The sequence below is a fragment of the Notolabrus celidotus genome, chromosome 1 (genome assembly GCF_009762535.1).
Source record: "Notolabrus celidotus isolate fNotCel1 chromosome 1, fNotCel1.pri, whole genome shotgun sequence".
Lineage (NCBI taxonomy): Eukaryota > Metazoa > Chordata > Actinopteri > Labriformes > Labridae > Notolabrus > Notolabrus celidotus.
The window spans coordinates 8,888,359-8,914,178 of NC_048272.1; the positions used below are offsets into that span (position 1 = coordinate 8,888,359).

General features: G+C 38.0%; 1 protein-coding gene across 8 annotated transcripts in view; it reads left to right on the forward strand.

The window, feature by feature from the left end:
• The first annotated feature begins 254 nt into the window (after positions 1-254).
• The window catches only part of cfap20dc (CFAP20 domain containing), a 46,563-nt gene continuing 20,997 nt past the window's right edge, over positions 255-25,820 (forward strand). For 4 of the 8 annotated variants that reach the window (XR_004632749.1, XR_004632750.1, XM_034694209.1 and 1 more), the window contains exons 1-12: positions 256-454; positions 615-704; positions 3,975-4,068; positions 4,167-4,239; positions 5,213-5,327; positions 5,474-5,621; positions 5,950-6,096; positions 9,682-9,854; positions 9,974-10,085; positions 14,145-14,267; positions 14,356-14,478; positions 17,807-18,126. Coding sequence is in view for 4 of the 8 variants with exons in the window: in XM_034694209.1 (XP_034550100.1) it covers positions 434-454; positions 615-704; positions 3,975-4,068; positions 4,167-4,239; positions 5,213-5,327; positions 5,474-5,621; positions 5,950-6,096; positions 9,682-9,854; positions 9,974-10,085; positions 14,145-14,267; positions 14,356-14,478; positions 17,807-18,126 (1,539 nt within the window). In the remaining 4 variants the exon portion in view is untranslated. Of the gene's footprint in view, positions 455-614; positions 705-3,974; positions 4,069-4,166; positions 4,240-5,212; positions 5,328-5,473; positions 5,622-5,949; positions 6,097-9,681; positions 9,855-9,973; positions 10,086-14,144; positions 14,268-14,355; positions 14,479-17,806; positions 18,127-25,820 lie in introns of all 8 variants that reach the window. The other 4 variants (XR_004632752.1, XR_004632751.1, XM_034694214.1 and 1 more) reach the window with 4 other exon arrangements.

The following is a 25,820-nucleotide window of genomic DNA, read 5'->3' on the forward strand; positions in this document are numbered from 1 at the left end:
TTCAACCTTGGGCTTCATTATAAGGATTTTATGTTTTTTAATAGTCTTTTCTGAACGGAAAGTCCAATGACCAAAACACACACTGACCGTTTTGCTGATGTAATTTCGTTTTATAAAATGTAAAAAAAAATCCAAAATGTAAATTTGTCTCCAACTTTGTTAAAGTGTTTCATCTTTCGTAAATTTGTTTTGCCCTTCAGGGCCACCGTAGACAGGTTACCATGACGTAGGGTCAGCCGTAGATCGACGGTCGCTGTTGTGCTCACCATGGTAACCTGTGTAAACAAAACAGGTGTCCTACACCTGCAGCCGTAAAAGAGGAACGTACTTAACTCTTGTAAAACGATGTGCTAATCCCGAGCTATCAGTTTGTTTACCAACATAACGTACTTTTATCTAAGTAAAGTAAACGTGCACGTCAAATAATTTGAAAATGTTCAAGAATAATTATCAGGTGAGTTTATTGTAACGACACTTCCTATACAATATGTTTCCGATGAAAAAAAAACCTTCGTCTAAAGCATTTTGCAGGCTTTTCTGGGCTGCTGTGAGGTTGAACATAGTGGATAAAAGGGTGCAGACTAATATTGACAGTGTGACGGTTTGTCTGGCAGGGTGGAGCAGCGGTGGAGATCTTCAGTGGACAGGGAAAAGACCCTGCAGCGAAATGGAAACTTAGCGGAGGGCCCTCGGTCATACACAAGGTGGGTCCAGTAGTATCTGATTCTGGTGAGAACACACGTTAAAAGACAAGCAAAGCTGAATGTACCTGGTCTTTATGTGAAGATATTAGAGATGGGATTTATGGCTCTTTGAAGGGAACCGGATCTTGAGGAACCATTCCTTTCAAAGGGCCGTTCAAGAGACTGCCCATAGGAAAAGAGATTTAGAGAGGAGATCTCAAAAGTGTTTCATTTATGTCTCCTAGACCAGTGTTTCTCAACTGGTGGGTCGCGACCCAAAAGTGGGTCGCGGACTCGTTTAGAGTGGGTCGCGGGCCTTCGACTGGAGAAAAAAAATTGTAAATAAAAATTGTGACACCATGCTTTTTACAGTGTTGAAGAAGACAATCAAAGTATTTTTTTTGCTTATGAGAAATAAGCATGGCTAAACATAAATAATACAGTGACTACATTAGATATGGACTTTATTATATTGATAAAAAAGGATGACAAAAACCTCAGTGTGTTGTGTGCACCGAGGTGTTGGCTAGTGAAAGTATGAAGCCGTCAAAATTAAAGCAGCATTTGGAAACAAAACACTCTTCTCTCTTTTAATAGCATCATTTTTGTTATAACATGTTATGTTATGCCAAAACTACATATTTTTGAATCTCTTTGAAACTAGTTCTCACTAGTTAGACTTATTTGTTTCATGTTTGTGCATAATATTCTTGAAACCTTCTGTCCCTAATATGCACTTTTTGATTTACATTAAAATGCAGCTAAAAGAGTGTGAAAGGGCATATGTCTTCTTCTAGCATCGCCACTTGCTGATCGTTTTGGGTTTACCAGTACATGTGTTTATTTTGTGTGTTGGCATAATCTGATATTCTGTATCTCAGGTTCAAACTGCACTATCTTTATATTAAATCTATTTGAAAAATGTTTCGTGATTCGGGTCGCGGCTTATTGCTAAGGGGTGATGGTTGGTCCCGAAGCCGAACCAGTTGAGAACCACTGTCCTAGACAACAATGAGATCTGTTTGAAAGCATAATGAGACCATAGCTTATTTATCCTGTTTCTCATTCTTGTCTCCAGTAAAAAGTTCCAAAAAGTCTCAGCTTAGTCTCCCTTTCAGTTCAAAAGGAGATCTCGTCAAAATCTGAAATGATTCTCAGGTATTTCTCAAGTGTTGTGTCTCCTTCTGAGCTCAGGAGGAGAAATCAGGGAGCTCTCTCAATTGTCTCAATCTAACCTCATCCATTTGTTTTTGTCAGACTCAGTTTTTGTGTCTCAAGTTGAGCAAAGAAAGAGCCTGAGCTCATCTTTTAATGACCATTTATAGTGCCCTGCAAAATTAAGATTCCAATGTACTTGTCCACAAACTTACAATTCTCATTAAAACATTTGAACCACTTGCAAGATCAGCTATTTAGATGTCAAATGATTTCTTCTTTGACTTCGCAATATGGTCATTTCTTTACAAGTCTGTTTGAGAACAAAACAACTTCACAAAAATTTAGTGCATTTGAGAGAAACTGCAAAATATAGAGATTTCATACCAGGTATGACAGATGATTTATTTAAAATATGGGCTGACCAGATTTAGCCAGATTATTACAGTTAAAGGGGCGGATTCTTTTGGGCGCTTGTGGCCTAGTGGTCTAAGTGACCCACGTACAGAGGCTACAGTCCTCGTCGCAGGGGTCGCCGGTTCGATTCCCGGCCAGTCGACCATTTCAAGCATGTTTCACTACTACCACTGCTCACTACTCCCATATTTCCTGTCTCTCTTCAGCTGTCCTATCAAATAAAGGCAAAAAGGCCAAAAATATAAAAAAAAAAGAAAAAAGAAAAAAAAAAAGAAAATTAGCCATTCATGAGATCTCTCATTTAAGTCTCAAATAAGACTCATGTCATGGTCTCAACTATTTCTCCTAGTGAATTTTAGGAGAAATGAATGAGAACAATTTGAAACTTGAATGAGGCTGAAGTGAGAATCTCAATTTTGTCTCCGGAGACTTAGAAGAGAAAGCCTTGAGCAGTAAAGTTTTCCTGGGTGGGTGGCTCTTTGGCTCATTGTTATATTTATATATTTTTTAGAAGTCAACCAGGGGTAACTCGTTTTTATCAAGGAAACAATCACTGGTAAGATAAGATTTGGATCAGAATAATTCAAACTTACACATCCCACCATATATATATACTCTATTGGTAGGGATTATTCTGAAATATTGATTATGATTTAATTTGGCGTGGTAAACATTCCATAAGATGATGCCATATCCCCATGCTTCGACAGTGAGATCACTATTTTGAATTTTCCCTCACCTAAAAAACTTTGTGGCACTATAAAAACTATGTAGGCTACAGATAACTTCCATGCAAAACAACTGTACTGTAAAATTTTCCACACAAGAACATTTTAACAATACAGAGAAAATATAAAAAAAAAAAATAAGAATACATATATATGTATACAAAAAATATAAATACAACTAGAATAAAAATTAGGACATTATAAAAATGTGAATGCAAATTTGTACTACCCCACCTGGTGTTTCTACACCTGAACTACTTAACAAACAGCTTCTTGACTTGAATCCACATCAAAACGATGTAAACAATAACGAAGTGTAGACAATAAGTATGAACAAAAGACTCATGGTGACAGCAGCATGGGCAATCTGCATATAAAAAAAGCTCCCAAATAAACGTCTCACAACTGCGAATCGGTTCTCCTCGCTCACTTAAAAGAGCCGTTCAAAAGACTGACTCGTTCGTGAACGTCACATCTCTAGAAGATATCACAGGGCTCGTACAAATAAACAGCAAAGTACATCTAGTGTAACGTTCAGACCAAGCAATATAATAGACATATCTATTCTGTTAAACTGTTAAAGTCCACATGAGTTTTTGCTTTATACTAGTTTGTCAGTCACACAAGAGCCTTAAATCAGTACATTATAGATCACGTACAAGCTGCATGATAGATAGGTTAAAACTGTTTGAATGAGGGTAAATCCAAACTTATGTAATCATTGAATTGCAGACACTTGAACTCTTGCCTTTATGTGACAGCTCCAGATGCCTGTAACAATGCAACTCTGACAGCACATTTTTACAGCCCTCACAGGCAGACGATTTCTGTGTCATAAATAGAGCCGTTCTTGACATGTGGCTTTCTATCTCAAACCTAATCACATATAAAATGTTTGTATTCACTGAGAGTGGTCGCACCAAAGGAACAGGCAGTACACAGCAATGATGCCACATAGCAAGGACTCCTTTTGTATTATGTCTTTCTTTAGGAGTATGATAAAGAAGTCAAAGGATTTGTTTACTGCCTGGAGGGAAGCAGCCAGACAGTCAAGATGCAAATGCCAATGAATGGGAAAATGTCTCGTAAGTCACAAGTAAACCTACAATCATTAGTAAATTATATATTGTTATTCTCACATGTTCAGGTTAATTTTCTCTTCTGCCTGTGTTTTTTTCCACAGTTGGGCTTCTCCAAAGATTCTTGGTCCTTCAAGTGTATATTCCTCAAATAAAAGACTTTTCAACTGAGCTTGTGTAAGTATAGAAGCAAGGTTTAAAAAAAACCAAAACTTTTATTATACTCCAGACAGTGCATTGCATTTTACCTTGAACAGCATTGAAGTGTTCACCTTTGTGGATCTTAAAAAATCTGTAGTTGTAGAGTTCATTTGTAACTGTTCTGTGGCACAATGTGGTGCCATGATGATATATTAAAGAGTAAATTACCAGTTCCCCTCACATAAGAGAATAGTCCTTATTGTAATGCACAGTGAAGTACAGAAGATAATTACTGTATCAAAGTGAATTCCCCATGGACCACTGGAAAAATAGTAAAAGACAACATGTTTACATCCAGGAGAGAACCCCTCTTGAGCCATCTGAAGCATTGCATCACATTAGCGAGCACTGCTTAAAATGCTATTTAGATTAAGACATTAATCAACTATTTGCAGCAAAGATGGCTTTATGGAGCAAGCCAAGGTAGTATTGACAAGGTTGTATACTAAAAGGATAACCAAGTTTTCGAAAAACAATATAACATGTAGATTTCTATCGGTAAACACAGAGAAAATATTTTCACACAGTGAGTAATCAATGATTTTCTGATTATTAAATCACAATTTATGCATTTAAAATGTTCGAACAACTTAATGTTTGTGTACACTTAATACAAATTAAATGAACAATATTTCAGTAAAGGTTTTATTGTATAGATTTTGTTAACTCACCGGGATCATTAGTAAAAAAATAAAAGCATGAATATATTTTTCATATCATAAAGACACTTTCTTATTTACTAGCTCAAGATCATTTTAAGATACAGGGGAAATATTGTCAGTGTTATTCTTCTGATACAGTGATACTGACAGCTGATATTATAGATAAAGCCAAAACACTTTCAGAACTACCTTACAACCCCAGAGGCTTGTGGCTTACCCTGATCCCGACTTCTCTGTGACACCACTTATGCTTTGAATTCATCTTCTGTTTTCTGTTCCTCACACAGAATAACGGATTCACAGCACCTGAAAAGAAGACTTCACCTATCAACTGTGCACAAAGAGTTGTCTTCCACTCTTTTGCATGCAAAGATACCTCTTGTAGGATTGAAACGCAATATTGTAAGTAATTTACTCACCTTCTTTTGGGTATTTACTTCAAGCTGTGTGCTCCTGTTTTATTGGTGTTCATGCCTTATGGAGGATATTGAGCTGTGTTTCTGAAGGATTCTTGTAATTGTCAAATAATTCTGTTTCTTTTGTTTCAGTGGTCTACTTTGTGCATCGACCTTGTGTCATTCTCTGATGAACTGTTCAAGGGGTTTTTGACGCTGGATGGCATCACTTTGTATGCTACCTGTAAAGTCCGCAGAATCCTCACCATCAAACCAGAGCCTTCAGGAATGTCAGAGGACGGTAAAGAGGTTCATCATTTGAAGATGAATGTTCAAACATAGATTCAGCTAACCTTAAATCCTCTAAATGATTTGTAATTTAAAAGATATATCTGCCGTTTGAGCAGATTTGGGAGTTTATATTGCTTTGTGTGTGGATAGAGAGACAAAAGGTTGACTGTGTTTTATGATACTTGGCTTAGAGCTCAGTGCCGCTTTTTGTTGCAGTGCTAACAGCTGCATTCAGATCTGGCTTACAAGTGCCTACCTAAACTACATGCCAGTAAACTCAGCTTTTAATTTGTAATGGATGGCGTTTTAAATCTGAGATTGTTTTCTTTTTATTCTAGATATGTTCCTGAGTGGAGCCGGTCTCATGGACTTGATCCCTCGTAGTTGCCACTTCCCACCAGGTGTCAGCCACGTCATTCAGGTGCTGGACATGCAGAGTCTACAGAAGGCAGATGTGAGGGCTGGGCTGTTGAGCTCTGACTGTGGTAGGTAAGAGCAAATTAGATGATTGTTAAATGAACAGTGAACAGCTGGAAGGGTAACCAAGTACATTTCTGCAACTGCTGAATAAAATTACAATTTAAGGCATGTGAACTAAACTACATAACTACATAACTACAAAACTCTTTAATGCTTCTTCTACTCCATTCCAGTTTGTTGACAAATCTTGTAGTTTTCACTGAGCTACATTTCTCTGTCAGCTTTTGTTTCTAGCTATTTTACCAGTTCATACTGTTGATTCAAAATAAAATCAAACATTAAATTAGGATATAAGATAAGATATACTTTATTGGTCCCCCATTGGGGGAAATTCGTTTCTTACAGCAGCTTTCAACACGGGACAGGGGAATACAACAATGTACTAACATGGTTAAAAAAATATAAGGTAAAATAAAATAAAATAAAATAAAATAAGATAAAATAAGATAAAACAAGATAAAATAAAATAAAATATGGCAACTATTACAGATGTATACACACTATGTACACTTCTATCTGATAAATAGATATGGTAAGTTATTGCACGGATAAAATTGCACCAGGTTATTTAAGATTTAGATACTAACACACACATTTACACATTTACCAGCTGAACATTTAAATAATACTTACACAATCATACCTCAATCTTTGTAATTCAATAGCAAAATATACAAAATATATATGATTCTGAAATGGGCTATTCTGCATTACATGTTTTACTTAAAGCTCCTTTGAGGAGTTTTTTACCGGCTTTGAAACAGACTAAAATTACCAATGGGGGGGCATTGGTGGCCCGGCGGTCTGGGTGTCCCATGTGCAGAGGCTATGGTCCTCGTAGCAGAGGTCGCCTGTTCGACTCCCGGCCGGTCGACCATTCGCTGCATCTCTTCCCGTACTCTCTGCTCCCCACATTTCCTGTCTCTCTTCGGCTGTCCTATCCAATAAAGGTGAAAAAGCCCCCAAAAATATAACTTAATTTTTTTTTTTAACAATGTGGCCTCTTTCGACATACAAAAGCAAACAAAACCATCAGCCAAAAGATTGATATCTTCGATATTTAAATTTTTAGTGCCTGTAATCTCTGCTGGGGCGGTAGGTGTCAGATGATCCTACAACAAAACGCTGAAGAAGTGGCTGTACACTGTCCCTGTCGAAATAAACAAATAATTAAATAAAAATGAGAATAAAAGATTAGGAAGGAGATTGACGATATAATTTTTTCCACATGGGCACCAAGATTGAAAATTCATGCTGAATGCATTCAGAGGAGAGTAGAGAATGTAACAGCAACATCATATCCGGGATTTTGGAATAAGATGTTTAACTAAATATAATTGTAATACTCTGGTAAACTCATATTATTGCCCATTTACAGAATGTCTTTCAAAAGGCAAACACCATCCTCATAGAATGTGTTTGGTGTCTCAGAATGACTTATGAATACAATTTTTAAGACAAAATATCAGTCCTAATCCACTGATTAATCTTTCATTATACAAAGAGAAGCATCAAAATGATGTCACATGAAGAAATTGCTCTACACAAAGAAACAAGAATGATAATCGATTTGTTTTCCCCGTATGAAATTCCCATGGTTCTCATTTTTGTGTTCATTTGCACCTCACCTGTTCTCAGTGAGCTGCAATTATCTCCTCATATAAAAAGACATGCACCAGTAATCCAGTTCCGCCGCCTCTGTGGCCTTTTTTATCAGAGCTTATTTATTTGTTCTGACAGCTGTCGAAGTCATGTTGAGTCAAGCGGCAATGCCCAAAGAAGAGAGCAGCAACCACACACAAGAAATGGCTTTTGATAATTAGCATCTGCATTATTAGCATAACATTTCTAATCATAATTAAAACGATCGCTATTAAAGTAGGCATACAATTTCACTGTGACAAAGTTGCTTGGTGAATGTTGTGGCTCCAGTGCCCAACCTGTCAGAAACTGTTAAAAGTAAGACAGCAGTTTTTTGTCACGCAACAACAAACAAGCCGTCATTATCTCTTACACCAAAGACGCTTTTCTTAGGGTCACAGCATTTTCACATCAAAGTCCCTCCTCAAGTAGTTTTTAGACTATCAACTTTAATTTGAGTATCTTCTTTCCTCTTATATTTTCCACATTCTTTTGAATGTGTAGGTTTAAATGACACTGAATTTTGCTGACCCTCATAGCTGGGTCATACTCTGAGCTATGAGTCTGATGCTTCAAAGGAGTGCAACACTTTCTACTTCTTCTTCTCTGCTCTCGACTCTGTCTGTATATCAGGGTGACAGTGTTGTGTGTTTTGTGCAATAGAAGTGTCTGCTCTGTGCTCTGATGAGGATCAGACAGAGTGTGTTTTGCTGTTAACATCAGAGGAGATAGTCCTCATCTAAATACATTATGAGGTGAAACTAATAGATACAAAATTCATCAACTCAATAAGAACTGTCTCATGCAAACATTTTTTTAATTTTTTACATTATCTGCAGCTGGACTGAGGCACCTCAAATTTGTATCTGAATTAAAGCAGCTTTCTCTTTTTGCACTGGCATAAATCCTGCATCATCTATATGAACCATGTGACTTACCGCAGTTGCTTCTTGAATTCATCTTAAATCTAACATTTTGTGATTTCCGTTTTAATTTCTGAAGCCTAGCCAGGAACGAGGGTTGCAAATTAGCCATGTTGAGACACTTGTATGCATGGCATTTACTTTATGTGGTGCTATATAGCAGAGTTTCAGGAGCAGGACCACACTTTCATCACGCCTCTTCTGGCTCTTATAAATTCAAACCTATCCCTCTCCTTCCCTTCGTTCTCCGATTCCGCACCTTGCCTCCCTTTTTCTTCCTATTTCTTTCTTTCCTACTATACATAGTGCTCTTGTGCCCGGGAGCTACAGCGGATCCCCTCAAGCTTGCCCAAACCAGTAACGGCAAGAAGTTCAACATCAAATTCAGACTAACTATTCCAGTTAAATCAATAAATCATTGTCAAATAACATCCTGTTGATGGTGTGGTCCTTGCTAGTGAAACTCCTCATGAAGCAATGTTTTATGCCTTTGTCCATGTCAAATAAGCACATGAACGAAACAATGAACATTTATTTTTATTCATCCTTAATTTTAGCAGGGAGGACCCACTGAGACCAACGTCTCTTTTTCAGGGGTGCCCAGCAGCAATACAATTAATACAATTAACAAAACAAAACACATATAAACACAGTTAAGATAGTCGCAGATACATTAAAAACAAATTCATACTTTCAAACCCAACTAGTTCTAAATACTTTCATGTTTCAAAACAATTGCAAGTACTTTCTAAAAGTAGCTCAGACACTACCTCTTTAAAAAGCGTCTTAAGATATCAGAGAGGGTATTTTAGTTGTCATGACAATGAACAATGGATTAAAGAAGTGGCTTACAAATGGAAGCCCTAATAGTCAGGTATTTGAGGTCCAAAGATCAGGTAATTTTCTACAACAAGATCATCTTTCTTATGTTAACTTCATATAGTCTGTATTTACAGTTGAAGATCCTAATTAAAGTAAAATCTTGTTGAGACTAAAAACACGGCTATCATTGGAATTTCTTTTCAGTTCCTGATAAATCTGCAATGACCAAAACACCCAGGACTCAAAGAACCAGGCCACAGGTTGTTTCACATGCAGCTGCAGCCTCCAGGGTTCCAGGGTCATCCTCACGCTCAGGAAGAGAAAGCAGCGTGACCTCAGACAGAGTGGAAAGAAGTTTACTCTGCATCTCAAAATCGGTAAACACATGAATACTATTGAAATACATAGCATGATTTGGAACATCAAGTCAAGTTATAAAGTTATTCACAAAGTTATTCATAAATGGAAAATGTGTCTGTTTGTCTATGCCCCGCAGAGATCCTCGCTCAGTCGTACGAACAAAAAAGTTGCAGCAGAAAGTCAGAGCAGTGCCGACCTGGGTGAGACTTTATTACAAGGAGAACCAAGTTCACACAGCCTGCCTGAGGGTAAATATGGATTTATGTTCATAGTGCACTTTAATCAAGTCTGCATGGTTTCAATGCATAAACATGCCCTGGTCATCAAAACATCAACATATAATGATAATAATAATACATTTTATTTATATAGCACCTTTCAAAAACCAATAAAGTACATAACAAAGGTAAGGAGAGCTAAAATGAGTGAAGTAAAAACAATAATAAAAACCATGCAGAAATTAAAAAGTCAGTGATGAATTAAGAAGTAAAAGCACATCTTAAAAAGTGTGTTTTTAAAAGAGATTTAAAAGAGGACAAGGATGTGGCTTGCCTGATCTCCTCTGGCAGGTCATTCCAGAGTGACGGGGCCCTGACTGCAAAGGCCTGGTCTCCTCTGGTTTTTAACCTCGCCCTTGGGAGTTCCAAGAGGGACCTGCCGGAAGATCTCAGGCAGCAGTTGGGGACATACATACTTAGACACTCTCCTAGGTACTCAGGGGCCAGTCCATTTATTGCTTTAAAAGTGAGAGTTAAAATCTTAAAATCAATTCTAAAACCCACAGGCATCCAGTGAAGGGAGGCTAAAATCGGTGTGATGTGTTCCCTTTTATTGGTGTGTGTGAGGAGTCTGGCAGCGGCGTTTTGTACTCACTGGAGTTTTGAGAGGTTGTGTTTGCTTAGGCAGGTGTAGAGTGAGTTACAATAATCTAATCGGGAAGTGATGAATGCATGGATGACAATTTCTAGGTTATGGTGTGAAAGGAAGGGCCTGATCTGAGAGATTTTGCGTAGCTGATAGACACAAGACTGGACTGTGGTTTTGGTATGTTGGTTGAAGGTAAGGTCTTTATCAAAGGGGATGCCAAGATTCTTGCAGTGGGTGGTGACAGGAGAACCAAGCTGAAGTGAGGAGAGAATCTGTGATGAGTGTGGACCTATGAGCATGATTTTGGATTTGTCTGTGTTGAGTTGGAGGAAATTGTATAAAACATATGACTTTGTATCGCTCTTTAATATATTTATTTGTGTGTTTCTTTGTATAGTAACATGTCTTCTTGGAAGACATGAGGTCACCTTCCAAAGTTGCTTTTATAAAGTGTATTGGTATGAGATGCAGCATGTACACATACACCCCAAATTGATGCTTATAGTGCACAGGCTAGCCTTGGCATCAATGTTCTTTTTGGTAAAAATGGAAGTAGCTGAAATAGAATGGCTAATGGGTAAAGAGAGAATCGAAGAAATGGCTACATTTACAGTACATGTTGCATCAGAAGTTACAGTAGGTGCAGAAGTAGAGCAGTTATCAAAGAAAAAAGAGACATGTAATGTTATTTTCTATGTCCAAAGTGGTCACATATAGGCAATCAAACAGTGAGATGAAGAAGTCCAGCTTAGAGGCATATATTTCACACGTAAGAGAAGGGAAAAGAGAATTAGTTGTAACAGTCTATACTGAGTGATTGGAAAAAATGAATAGAAGATGTGCTTGATGCTGGGCGCAGGACAGAAATATAGCCTAGAAGAAATTGGGGAAAGCTTTTGGAAAATTTGGATATGCAGAACTGTTGTTGAAAGTCGTAATTAAAAAAATTCATTTGGTGAGAAAAATGCTGTGCACATAATCAAATTTAATTTTAAAGCATATTGTAATAAAACCCCAAGCCAAAGTGTTTGTTCATAATGCAGTGGAGCTCCTGCATGTTTTAGTATGTACTCTTTGTTACCCCTTCTTTGAATCATGAGTACCGTATTGACCTGAATATAAAATAGGGTCTGTTTTTTTTATCTTTACCTTGAAATACATTGGATAAAAGTAGTATTGTCTTTTGTTCTTGGTTTAATAATGGCCATGCTTTGTTCACAACAGTGTATAGTGCCACTTATCTGTAAAGTGAATGTACCTCTAATGATTGAGGCCAGCCATCACTATCAACAACAGTGTCAGGGGAATGAAAGATGGAGAGACACTGTGATGGCTCAGAAATAAGTGGCGCAAAAGCAGGACAGCTGAAGAGAGACAGGACATGGGGGGGGGGGGGGGGGGTTTAATGTCAGTTTTAAGACAATGGTTATCACTGTAGCAGGGTCATTAAATAACTGCCAAGGAGCCAAAAAATATGGTCTCAGAGTGTAGTGTCAAAAGATGATGAGCACATAAAGACTGTCTTAAAATACGCATGTTAATAAGTAATTGAAAAACAGAAAGAATGACCCTTAAAATGACGTTAAATACTGGTACCAAATGTGGTTCATCATTGTTTTGATTTGAAATGATTGCATTTATAAAATCAAACTAAAGGGGGTGCTGGTGGCCTAGCAGTCTAAGGCTATGCTCACACTGCAAGGCTTAATGCTCAATTCCGATTTTTTGCTCAGATCCAATTTTTTGTTTGCCTGTTCACATTACCATCTATAATGTGACCTGTAGCCGATTCCAGTGTGAACTGGCTCCGAACTGCCCTGCTTTCAATCTGATTGAAAAAATCTGATTATGGTCAGATTTGAGTGTTCACACTGCCTCTAAAAAATCTGACCTGGTCACTTGAACCCCAAAAAATCGGATTTGGGCCATTTTTGCCTGCAGTGTGAACATAGCCTAAGCGCCCCACGTATGGAGGCTACAGTCCTCGTTACAGAGGTCGCTGGTTTGACTCCCCGACTGGTCGACCACACGGGTTGGTTGGCACACTCGTTTTATCTCACCACCAGAGGATGCTGTCTCTCAAATCGGGCTATGGACATTTCTAGAATTAGGATCAGAGTTCACCTACATAGTCTTCTCTGGAGTAAGACAGCTGAACTTGGGGTGAGAGGGCTTTTTGTGTTTTTCATGTCAAATTGTAAATATTCAGCTCCTCAGTATTTTTCTTCTCAGCTTTTAAACGATGGGTTTATAACAAAACAAGCGTTACCCTTACAAAGTGTGAGGGGAAAGCTATAGTTTAGATTGTTATTAGCTAGCTAACTAGTTGTTAGATGGTTGTTAGCCTTGATGCTAGAAAAAAAATCCAGTTGGGGTTGGTTGTCACATGTAATGCCTAGTTGAGTAGGCCATGGTTGTTAGGCCTATTTGTTTTGTTCTGTATGTTGTTATATAGGCTGGCCTAAAGACGTGTTTCCTGTTCATGTCCCTTGCTCATTTTATGTTAAAATACATTAAGTTATGTAGGCCTATCACTTGTCAGTGCAATTAAACTTTCAAATTTAGTTCTGCCTTCTTGCCCTTTTTAAAAGATTTTTCCCATTGTAATAATATTGTGACAACGAACCCCATAGTGTGTGACAACCAACCCCATAGTGTGTGACAACCATCCCCATAGTGTGTGACAACCATCTCCGTGATGGTGTTGGTTGTCACAATGTGTCAGAGTGTCTTTGATAGTGAATTGCCTCTTTGTTACAATGAGTTGGAAAACGAGAGGGATACACATTTCAAGCCAACACCTAAAATAAAAAAACACTTACACAGTCTTTGCTAGTTCATTAAGAGAATCAAGAGATTAGAAACTTTGTCTTCTATATACTGTATCTAATGTCCGGACTGACTGAGAATGTTCTTAGACAACAGTCATCCTTTTTTTTTTTCCCGAATCAAATATACATACAATGAAGTTCACGCTTGAAAGCACGTGACTGAAGTGTACTTCCTTCTGTATGAGTGCACATTCCCTTCATTACAGCTCTTTTTAGCCCTATCAGTGCTCACAATTATTCTTCTGAGAGCTGTCCATCTGTGAAAGCTTTACTTGAATGAACAAACCAACAAAACAAGAGCTCTTATACTCTCCCAAGCACCTCGTAACAGCTTTTTACACCATTGGTGATACTCCGCCCTTTGAGCATGACTGAACGCAAAAAGGGTTGATTAAAAATTCCTTAATTCAGCTGAACATAATGTATCTGGATGTGTTCTCTCTGCGCTGACTGAATGTGAGAAGCTCAGTTTGCAAAATGGCTTCATTAATAGGGATCTTCACTGTGCATTATCAGTTAGCAGATATGCTCCTGGCAAGAATGAATAACATTGTTGTTTGCCTGTTTTGTGTTATAAAGATTTTTTATTATTTTTTTTTATGTTGAAAGTACTTAATGCAGGAACACCTGGCAGTTTGCAGCCACATCCACCAAAAGACAAAGTGTTTGACAAGGTGGGATCTAAAAAGCTGCGAGTCTGCAGCGCTGGAAAAGAGAAGCCAGCACTATCAGGTAAACGGCTTGCATTGCATGTTATGTTCTTAAGATGATGCCTCTGTGAATGATTTGATGTGGTAAATTGTTTGATTTTGGTTCACAGCTCCTCTTCAAAATGCTACCCCAAGTAGCTTTAGACAGAGAAGTAAAGCTAAAGAGATTTGCTCTTTGCAAGTGAGCAGGCAGCCTCTGACCCCAACAGAAAAGTATGATGACCTCACTGCAGGTGAGGCTGAGCAGGACAGCATGCAAAGGGACATGAGCACTTTCTGACTAAGGGAGGGATAAGTATCCAAAGACTGCAAGGATTGAGGAAAAAGGAAATAACGAGTATGACTACTCTTGGTATGTACTCTGCATGCTCTGATTTCAGGAAGTTTAATGAGCCTCATTCTATGCAGCATATGTCATGGCTTTCGTTCCCCTTTTGAATTCCGCATAACCCACGCCAAGGTCGTTTTCAAGATTTTGTAGGAGAGCACCTCTACTCAAATCCAACAATCTTCCACATGCGCACACCTACAGCTGCATTTTCCTCGCAAAATGAGTGCTCGTGCTCTGAAAGCTCATATATGGATGTTTCTCTGTAGCAATAAGCTCCTTTTCTGCAGTCCTTGCCGCAGACTGAAAGTAGTCAGTTCATTTATGGTAATGTGGCACATTAAATAAAAGTCAGAGGGACATCTCCGGGGCCCGGGGTCTGCCACACAGTGGGCAATTAGAGGAAGTGATTATACTGTCGAGAGGTTCAAATGTGCTCACTCATTCAGATAGAGGTGCTGCTTTCTTTGAGCTCAGACCTATCGTGGAGATTAAGGTCTAGGTGTTTCTTACAGGTGCACAGAAATGGACTGAAACTTTCATTTGAGAAAGCACTACACTATGTTACCCTATATATATATACAGTACATGTATCACCGCTGTATGTTCTTCTCTTTCTGCAGAAAGTCAAATGACTGATGCAGTGTGGTGGAAATATTTGCTTGGAAAATAGGTTTCTAAACCAGTTATCTCATTTTATGTCCCTGAGCCGGTGATAGCCATGGCTGAAGGCATTATGTTTGCATTTTGTCCATCTGCCTGTTTATTCGTCCGTCTGTCCATCCATCTGTTCCATTCTTGTATCATGATTTCTCAGGAACACCTTGAGAGAACTTTTTGGACTCAAGGATGAACTGACAAGAAGTTTTGGATTAAACATTGAGAGTTTGACCATAAATGGAGAACCTTTATGCTGATAAAAGAAGTCTAATTATTAAAGGTCAATGCGCACTGTGGGATCATATTGTCCTACATAATGCCTTTCTTTGATGCCACAACTCAGAAAAGAAGCTGAGATTATGACCATATTAAATTTCCATTGTGTGCAGAGGAAGTGACAAATCTATTCTGCTTGACTTGAAGCCTTGATGATAGGTTATAGTCATTTAATGAACCATCCATGTTGTAAAATATGAAGCAAAATCCACATTCAAAGCATCATGTTGCGGCATGGCGACATTTTTGGCGTTTTTATTTCTCTTAATGAAGTTACACATCTGCAACTTGACTGGTTGTCGGAGACATACAACCCTGGGGCGGTAATTCTTGTTTATAGAGATCTTTCATTTCTTCAATGAAAATTTTGCAGTAAACTGCAGTTGTTGCTACTGATTATGCTGTTTATGTTGTTATGTTTTCTAAAGCTGATAGCGAAGCAGAGCTATTACTGAAACCTACAAAAATGTCAGCGCAGGAGTAATTAATGAGGCTGTTTGTCAATTGATGGAACTCATTATGAATGTGCATATTTTTATCAGGGAAGTTTACGGGCATATAATCAACTGAACTTGAATGACATCAGCCACATGGTGACTGAGTTAAAAAGGATTTATCTCTCACTAGATTCCTATCATTGCTCTCGTTTCAGTACACTCAGGGCCCGATCTACTAAAGGTTTGCGTGTATAAAAACACGTGCAAACTTGATAGCGCACGCAAAGCTGACGTACTAACCGGGAGCACCGAGGATTGCGTCTGTCAAATGAGCAAAATAGCTCTCGCAAATCATTTAGCGTGTTTGCCTTCATGAATATGTAGAATACATGTAGATCATCAGAACGCGCAAAATACTGGGAGGAGGAGATGCAAATATAAACATTTAGCACACGCAATGTGATCTATCAAACCTGAAGCAGATAGTGCGCGCTGTACTTGCGTCTATATTTAGCACGTTTGAAAGGCAGGTGCAAACTGGCACAGCGTTACGCACACTTGGCTGCGGTCACTGTAACGCTTATCATACCATCGCTTTACAACATGCCTGCAAAAGCTGGGCTTACAAGCATTACTAAATGTTTTAGTCAATCAAACCAAGATAACTAAATAATAATAATAAAACAACACAAATTCAAAGCAGTTCAGCACCACGGATAGCGACCGCATCATTCTGACACCCACTTTAACTTTTTCAACTAATGAGAGCACAGTAGGTCACTGTATCAACAGCTATAAAGTTTATTAAAATTGGCACAGCGGCCCACATGTTCACATACAAACAAAAAATCAATATGAAGTACTCGGCCTATACTCACCACTATCTGGACGAGCCTTAAGCTCCGCGAACTTGTCCACGATGCACTGTATGTCCATTTTCTTTGATCTGTCATTCTCAATAAATAACATGACATGTCCACTCAGTCTATTCTGTCCAATCGTGCTCATCAAGGGGTTTTTAGTTAGTTTTAACGTGAATGAGCGCTCACTGAGCTGCGCCAGGCAGCTCTGCGTAACTCCTCATCTCGTGCTTGCAGCAGTGTGTTAGGGCGAATTGACTCAAACATGTTCCCAGTTCCATTTAAGCTGGTGAATCTTTGGGACAGTTGCTGGATGATGATATCAGGCATTGAAAACGTTCACCCGAAAGTTGCTCCCTGGGACAGTGAGGCGACTGTCTTCATCCATGTGACGCCTAACTTTTCTAGAGCAAGAGTGGCAGACTAAGCCTCATCAAATCGCTCTCTAAACTCCATCAAAACACTGATTGCGTTTTGGAGAAGAGTAGATGCGTTTATTTCATTGGCAGATCTTCTGTTTTTTCTCACATCATTCACCTTTTCACAGATGGCCTCCCAAAACGCGTTTCTAACGCTGAGATGTCTCTGCTGGAGTTCACCGATGTGTTTATTTCCCTCCTCCACTAAAACCTCCAACTCCATGTCTTCAAACTTCATTTATCGCTTAAGGCCACTCTGTTCTCTCAAACTCTACATGGTGACAGCCGATAGCACACGCAAAATCCTTGTAAAATAGGGCGGTCCGCACCACTTTTGCACTCGTTATCATTTGCGCACGCAGTCTTAGTAGTTCACCCGCAACACGCCCAGAAATAGCACGTGCAAAATTATTATTTGCACACGCAAATTAGCGCTCGTTATTTGGGATCTTAGTAGATCAGGCCCTCAGAGTCCTAAATTCTTCACTAACAAATATTCATCTGCAACAATGTGTGTTTCAGAAAAGAGAACATACTCATTCTTGCATTAAAACTCTTGTTTGTGTTTGTTTTTGTTGTAGATGAGTGTAGCTACAGCCCTGACAAGGAAAGTTCAGAAGCTGCTACGACACCAGCAGAGTCTGTCTCCTGTTCGGTTTGTCCAGCTTTGTCTGCTGACCTGCAGGTCTGTAGCAGCTGGGAGAGTAATGAGGGGTCTGAGCCCGAGCTCATTCTGCAAGAGGTGTTCACTTTCTTATCCCAGCCACACTCCCCCAAACGTGGGCAAGGCCCAGGCGACCAGGAGAAGGTGGAGATGGAGGATGAGCAGGTAGAAAGCGGCAGCAGGAGGCGGTATGAGGCCCAGCCTGAACATGACTTTATCGGTAGTGAAAGTGATGAGGTATGTCTGCACTCGCATTACACCCCGCAATTTAAATGCACACACAGTTCTAGTCAACCTTTCAGTCTGCTATTCTGACTTAAGAATTATTCCCCAGAGTTGTTAACCATCTGTTGTGAACTTTTCACATACACAGAAACAGATTTTAAAATAATACATTGTGCATGTCAAGGTTGTCTTGTTATGTGTGTTATCTCACACGCAACGTTTCAATGCATTCGGTCTGATCCAAATCGAAAAAAATCCAGTTGTTAGTCTACTTAATTGTATATTTTTTCTTTTAAAGGGTGACACTTCATGCTACATGTTTCTCAGTACACGGTGTGCTTAAACTTTAAAGGTCACAGAGTCTTTTTATCATCACTTAATTTTTCCAAGAGTTCTAAGGCTTTTAAATAAAGAATAGTAGATTTTCTTTTTGCTGAGCAGGAGAAATAAGCTCCTGAACCACAAGAACAATATTACCATCTTCAAAGAAATGCTAATTGCTTTTACTTATTTAAAACTTCATAATAACGCTCATAATTCAAACCTAAGAACTTCTTTTTATTGCGTAGCTGATTAGTTCAGCTTTAATATTTTCTTTTGGAATCACAGTTATGTATTCAGTGCGCCAGGCTGAAGACCAAACTCACTTTGTGACAAAGAAACTGAAGAAAAACATTTGCTTGCAGTGTATCTTGAATGATTGCATCAGACAGATATTTGACCATGAAAATTTGCCTTTGTTGAGATCTTCTTTATACTTCTTGTGTGGTGTTGGAAAGGTACCTATCAAAGATAATGTGACTGTGTCTTGTATGATTTAAATTATACATAAACAAGTCAAGCAGGAGACAAACTACCCTGAAACAGTACATGTCAGGTTTTGGTATCAGTCTGCCTTAACGCTGAGTATTTTCCATCAACATTGCCCGCATGCTGCCATACACATGTCGAGAAACAGGAGTTAAACCAGAGTGATCTGGTTTGAAAAACTGAACAAAAACAGCTTCTGTTTGAAAGGAACAGATTTTTATATTTGGAACCTGTTTAACCTACAGGAATGGTCTTTGTCCTTCTAACCCAGAGTTCTTTTTTCCTTTAGATTCTGATTTTTCTGTTTGAGAGAGCCACCTTCTCCTTTGATGAATGTGCAAACCTTTTTAATTTCTATGGCTTAAAATGTTTTATTATTTAAAAGAAAAACATAGCTTATAAGAAAAGCCTCGCCAGGACATTTGACAAGTACGTAGAGTACAGTATACTATGCAGCCTTGACTTTTTATTTGAGAATCAACAGGCATGCTTAAACGCACAGGTCACTGTAATATTGCTCTTCACATAGTTGTTGCTTAAAGAGACTGTCATCAAATGCTTAATCACAGATGCAACTTTTTAGACTCTGCAAAGCTCAAAATCTTACCAAGTGAAATTGTCTCATTTTTAGTCAAAATGTCTTTTCCCACTTGATTTAAGATAAATTTACTCAACAAGTAACATTTGAGCAATATAGAGGGACTTGTTTTAAGACAGTTCATCTTAAATATCTTGTTAAGTCAAACAATCTTGAAATGATCTTGTTTTGAGTTGTAATTTATAAGAAACAAGGTTTATTTTAAATTTCATAAATTTTCCAGCTGAGATTTTATTTGTAGAAGACGGATAAACTTGATTTAAGACAACCCCTTAACTTGATTTAAGTAAATGCAGTTTATTGGAGAATCTATCAGAAAACAGCTCCGTTGATAAAAGAAAGAAAGAAAGAAAGAAAGAAAGAAAGAAAGAAAGAAAGAAAGAAAGAAAGAAAGAAAGAAAAGTTGTTTTTCTTAAGGGTGGGTTACAGTTTTCAGGCACTCTTTCTTCTAAATCAAATAAAAATAAACAATAAACATCCTCAAACTACATGCACACAATGAAAAACCTACTTTTGAGCATAGCTGGCTTATCCTAAAAAACAACATGACTGAATATTAGTATATCCAGCTAACTATGAGAAGACATTATATTTCAAAATGCTCAAATTAAACTTTGTAATCTTATTTAAATTGTAATTTCTTGTAATTTTATTACAATATGGTCTTAAGACTAGAGAAGTGCTGCTATAATACAACTCAAATTAAGTTGAATATATCTTAAATGAAGAAGTTGACATGAAATGTATTAGTGCAAAAATCTTTTTTTGAGTGAAAAAATACTAGATGTTAGCATACCTGGCTTATTCTGAGACACTAAGTTTTAAAATACTGATAAAATGTTGCTTAAAATAAGTTTTCCATGCTAATTTTAAGATCACAGTTTTCTAAATATTACGTCTTATTTTAAGAAATCTTCTAAGGAAATTTTCATTTGATCTATTGGCAATTTTTTTCCTAATTTCAAGCTAAAAGTGCCTTGAAATTAGTCTTTTTTCTTGTTTTTGGAGGGGCATTTTTTTCCAGTGTACCTCTTGGTAAAACATAAACACATAGCAACTATATTAAAGAGCCATAATTGGGAGAAAAGGCATCCACAACATATGATTCATAACATTTCAAGATGAAATAACACACAAAAATGTGTTTGAGGGGGTGTTTAAAGGATCACCTCTTCAAATTAACACATTCAAATCAGATACCATCACTTGTTATGAACTTGTGCAGAGAAAGAAGATTGTAGTTTGGTTCTATGAGAGGGGAGTAAGCAATTTGATGCAGTGCAATACACTTCATTTATAAAAATCAGCATAAAGAAGGGCTATTGTATGTTTTTTAAGCTTTCAACCTACAACTTTTCTGTGAGAAGGTCATTTGTAGAAATCACTATTAATCAGAGGTAAGAAAAGGGAGAGCCAAATCTGTAATTCAAACATAACGTAAAACACAAAGTTGCTAGTTCCTTAGATATCCACAGAGATCAGAAAGTGAACAATGAGAGTGAGTGTGAAGCAAGCCTATAGGTGGTGGAGCACAAAGCTGCCAACTATGTATTGCCTCTGATGTGCCGGTAACGCATATTGAAAGGGCTTAAGATGACACACACAAAAAGAAAGTTAATTTAGAGATTCCATGTTGATTTCTTACCTCCAGAAGCACTGTGGAGCTCTTTGAGTAGGTGACTGTTGGTTTTCACGCAAGCAAACAAACAAATGCAAACACAATTGCATTCTCCTGTCAGGGACTGAAAAGTAGCTCACTGAGCCTCAATTCAGAGCAGAACTCCTTCAAAGGCTCAGGAGAGGGAGACACATAGAAATTGCACATGGATGTACTTGATAGTGGATTTAAGATAGGGCTTTGCCTTATTTTAATGAGACCAAAAAAAGACATTCAACACATTTATTCAACCTCAAGGATAGATTTTTTTGGAAAGTAACACTCCATGTGAACACTACTTTTGTATGTTAACAAGCAAACTTCACATTGCAGCTTAAAGTTTTTCCTTATTTTTCACAAATGTTTTTTGGGCTATTTGTTGTTTACGAGGCCACTGCTGGCTCACTGTTTCTTACCAGCCAGAGTTAACCAACCTTCCTGAGTTCCATTGCCAACAGGAGTTAAGTCTAACGTTCCTGTATTTCCCTGCAAACCAGTGCAATTTGCTACTTTGACAACGAACCACACTAAATTTTGTCTGTGAGGCAACACAGTATAACTAGGTATTGTTTACATGTATTCAAGTCAACATTTTCACACTAGTTTTTCTTTTATAAGTAAGTGAAAGATAGTGCAAAGATTTACAAACAGCATCAGGTGCTCAGTGCCCTTGGTTCTTGTTTGAACTTAAATAGAACTCATTTCTTTAAATGTATCATATAGATTCAGATTTTCTCTTAAACTTATTTAGATCTAATAACTATATTTCTATTGTTTTTGTATTATTATTAAGGGAGCAGTGATAAAGCATTCAATGTTACGGATGTGTCCTTAAAAACAGCAAACAAGCAAACAAGTCAAAGAAAATTAACAAAGGGTAATAATTAAAAGGTTCACAGCTACCCAGCCCTTGGACCATGCATGTTACTGAAACAAGTGCAGTGAAGATGCGGACTGTAACTTTAGGATACCAAGTCTTGTGTAAGTGCTCAAATTTATTCAAAAGTTAGACCCAAATTATGTCCAAGAGAGAGTTTTACAATTTCTTCCAGCTATAATTTAACAGGTGGGGGCTCTGTTTTCATATTGTCTGCAGAGTTTCTGAAAGAGTTTAGAATATGCTAGTCTGAAATGGAGTAAGCTTCGGACGATTTACAGTGAGAAAAATTGGCTTCATCACTGTGACATTTGTCACACTGCAGGGATACATTTGAATTTTTTTTCATAATTCCACATATGGTTGTTTCCATTTTGTCTTTGTTTGATTAAATACCAAAATGTGTAATTTAAGGCATTCACATGGTCTAGAAAAGGACATATTCAGTCTAAGGCACTTCAGTCAAATGGGAACACAGTAAATGTAATGTTAGTGTCATCTGCATATTATGACATTGAGAGCGCATGTGTGTTTGGGAATCCACATATCGTGGTGATTCACACCAAAACTCTGCTGCTGCTTGAAAGTCATCTCTGTCAGTTCAAGTGATTCATGGAGCCAGAGTTAAGATTGAAATCTGTTAAGTGGCCATTAGCATTTAAAAAAAGATGTCAGGCCAAAACAACATCATTAAACGTTTTTTTTTCAGTAAAAGGAGGTGTTTGATTAGTTGATATTGACAGGCTCAGGTTTCCCTTCTTAACAAGAGGCTTAACAGTTTTCAACTGTTTTCAGTATTTTTGGAAAAAAGAGCCTGTAGTGAGCCACGGTCATTTTTAGCGTTTCCAATCTCAGGAAATCAAACATTTTTAAAAAGGCTGTTTGGGGATATGGTGGCTTCGCGGTTTAAAGCGCCCCATATACAGAGGCTATCGCCCTTGTCGCAGAGGTCGCCGGTTTGATTTCCGGCTGCAACCATGACATGTACTGCATGTCTTCCCACACTCTCTTCTCTCTCTTCAGCTGTCCTCTCATAAAGGCAAAAATGCCCCAAAACATACAACATTTAAAAGGGCTTTTTTGGAAACAGCAGGTAGATGAAGGAGCGTGCTGTAATTAATCCTCTGAAGCTCAGTATTAAAAGTATTGACTTATTACAGTCCAGCCAAATGTTTCCTGTCTGGTTGCAGCAGCTTTCACATTTTTTGTAGATTTAAAAAAATAAGCAGTTAATAATCATACCCAATAATAGAAAGGGGTTATTTTGCTTGTTAAACGTGTTATAAGGATGCAATTTAGTAATTGTAACTACTGATGTTAGAATCAATTAAATCCCTTTATTTGATACAAAGTTGGTCTTAAAATTGTCCGTGTCAAACTTTCCTGTTAACTCTTTCTGACTTGTGATATCTGGGGTGTTTATCTACAGGGCTTTCCATTCACATGACAGGGTTTTCATATTTAAAGGTGCAATAGTGCCAATAACCTTTAGAATTTTTCAGTTGAAAATATAAAAAATAACATGCAAATTCATTCAAAGGAATCATTAACACCACATGATAACTGCTGGCATTGAAACTAGTTGTAAATACAGCAGAACCAGCATCACCTTTTCTGCCAGGTTGAGAAACATTTATACAACGAAAAATTGATAGGACTGACTGAAGGAGAAGTGGTGCATCTAGGTTAAAAGAACTGACAAGATCAAAATAAAAAAAACTTGTCGTTAAGCATTTGAATATTCAGCGGCCTTTATAACACTGAAGAGTTGACCTTCACTAAACTTTACAAAGAACTGTACAGATTAACATGATTTGATAACAGAGCAGAAATCATCAGTCGTTTTCTATAGCCTATCAAGACAGGAATTCAGAGATCTATTGCCACACAAAAACCTCAGAACCAGTGGTAAAGATGGGTGCTGAGACAGGGGTTGTGGGGTCATTGAACTTGAGTAGTGTCGAGGAAGGGGATGAGGAAGAACTGAATAGGGTTTGGGAAGGTGAAGAAAGTGAAGTCTCAAAGGAAGCAGTTGGCACGTGGGTGGACACTGATTCCTCTTGTCATTGGCAGAGGGAGCAGATGGGGGACTCAGGGAGTAAAACAGATTAGAGATGAACAGTTTGAGGCAAGTTCCATCTGCTCTATAGAGATGTATGCCGCCCCATAAAAAAGTTTAAATTATCAGTATGGTGCAATTATAGAGGGTACATGCATCTCAAATCTCAGGGTGCTGGGGTCTGGCTGTCATCGCATCTTTATCTTCCAGGGAGGTGATTCATTTTTGGCTTTGTGCTTAGTGAGTCCCAGAGATGACTTCTACTTTGTTTGCTGGCAAGCCTCCCTCTTTCTATAAGTCATGGTGGTGTTATTTAGCCTTGTGCATTAGCATTAACTTGTTTGAGTCCATGGTAAAGTGGTATTACTATAACACAGCCCATTTACCTGCATTTTACATCACTAATCTCCAAACCCTTAGTTTTAGCTCTGCAATTCTTTTGAAGAATTTGTGAAAGTTGTCCATGCCTAGTTAAACTGGTGGGGTAAAATTAATACTAATTCAAGTGCTTTAACCTTTTCCTTACTGCTTAACGTTGGTTGAGAGATGGTAATAACATATCTATAACATAGAAGCATCCTCACCCCTACTCCCACTGTGCTTGTGTGGTTTGTTTGTACTGAAGAAGAAATCAAGGGTTCTTTTCACACCTGGATCATTTGGAGAAGTTCCAAAACAGGAGGCCTTTCCCATCATGAACTGGGTTATTTGGACAAAGTAAACACAGCAACTGCACTCAGATGCAGACCAAAACAAGCGAGCTGAGATCACCCAGAAGAGAGGGTCTTGTCTTGGCTTGTTTTCAGTCTTTAGCCCTGGAGCGATTCATTTGCAGTGAGAATGTAATCAACCCAGCAACAAATAGCTCCTTGACTCTGCATACTCTTTTTTTATTCTAATCAAAAGTCTTCAGAAAAAAAATTCATTAGGGGGTCATATCAAATGATTATCTGGCTATTATTTTCTTTAACTCCAGAGTATCTCCCAACTTCCTAAAGAAAGACTCATTTTATACAGATGCGATTCAATTTCATTGCAACTAACCAAGGTTCTGATTCTTTGTGGAATCAATACAAACTAAAGGGAAGAGGGAGAAGATAAATAAGCAGGCAAAATTGAAACAAACTATGATTAATTATTATCATTATAAAGGGTAATATTTAAAGGAAAGAATACAACTTAACATTATAATTTCCCTTCGAGGTGATATATTTCTACGTTATATTTCAACTAATTAACAATTTTATGTCATACATAGTTTTAACAAGTGTCACTTAGTTTCTTAAGTTCATACCTTTCGGCTGGTTGCAGGCGGTGAGTCAATGAGTCCCTGCTTGCTCAGGTGTTTAGCTGCTTCTTCAGGTGACTCATAGATCCTGGTATCGCCCTCTCCAAAAACGTTTAGCTTGGCTGGAAAGATGATGTGTGATTCACATTCTTGTCTCTCAGCGCAACAAGCTTAGTTCTTGTTGCACTTTTGCATAGTCCCTGTCGAAAAAGATCCGATTGTCTCCGATAGTGATGTCTCTCTTTGCCCAGGCGGCATACAGCACTTTTTGAATTAACCTCTTCATTGCTCCAAGTCAATCAATGACTCATTTTGTTAGTAGTTTAACTGACTAATGGTAATTTGCATCGTGGAGCCAGCTTCTCACAATGTGGGTGAGACCAGTACCCATAGTATTTGTTTACCTACACAGCTGGA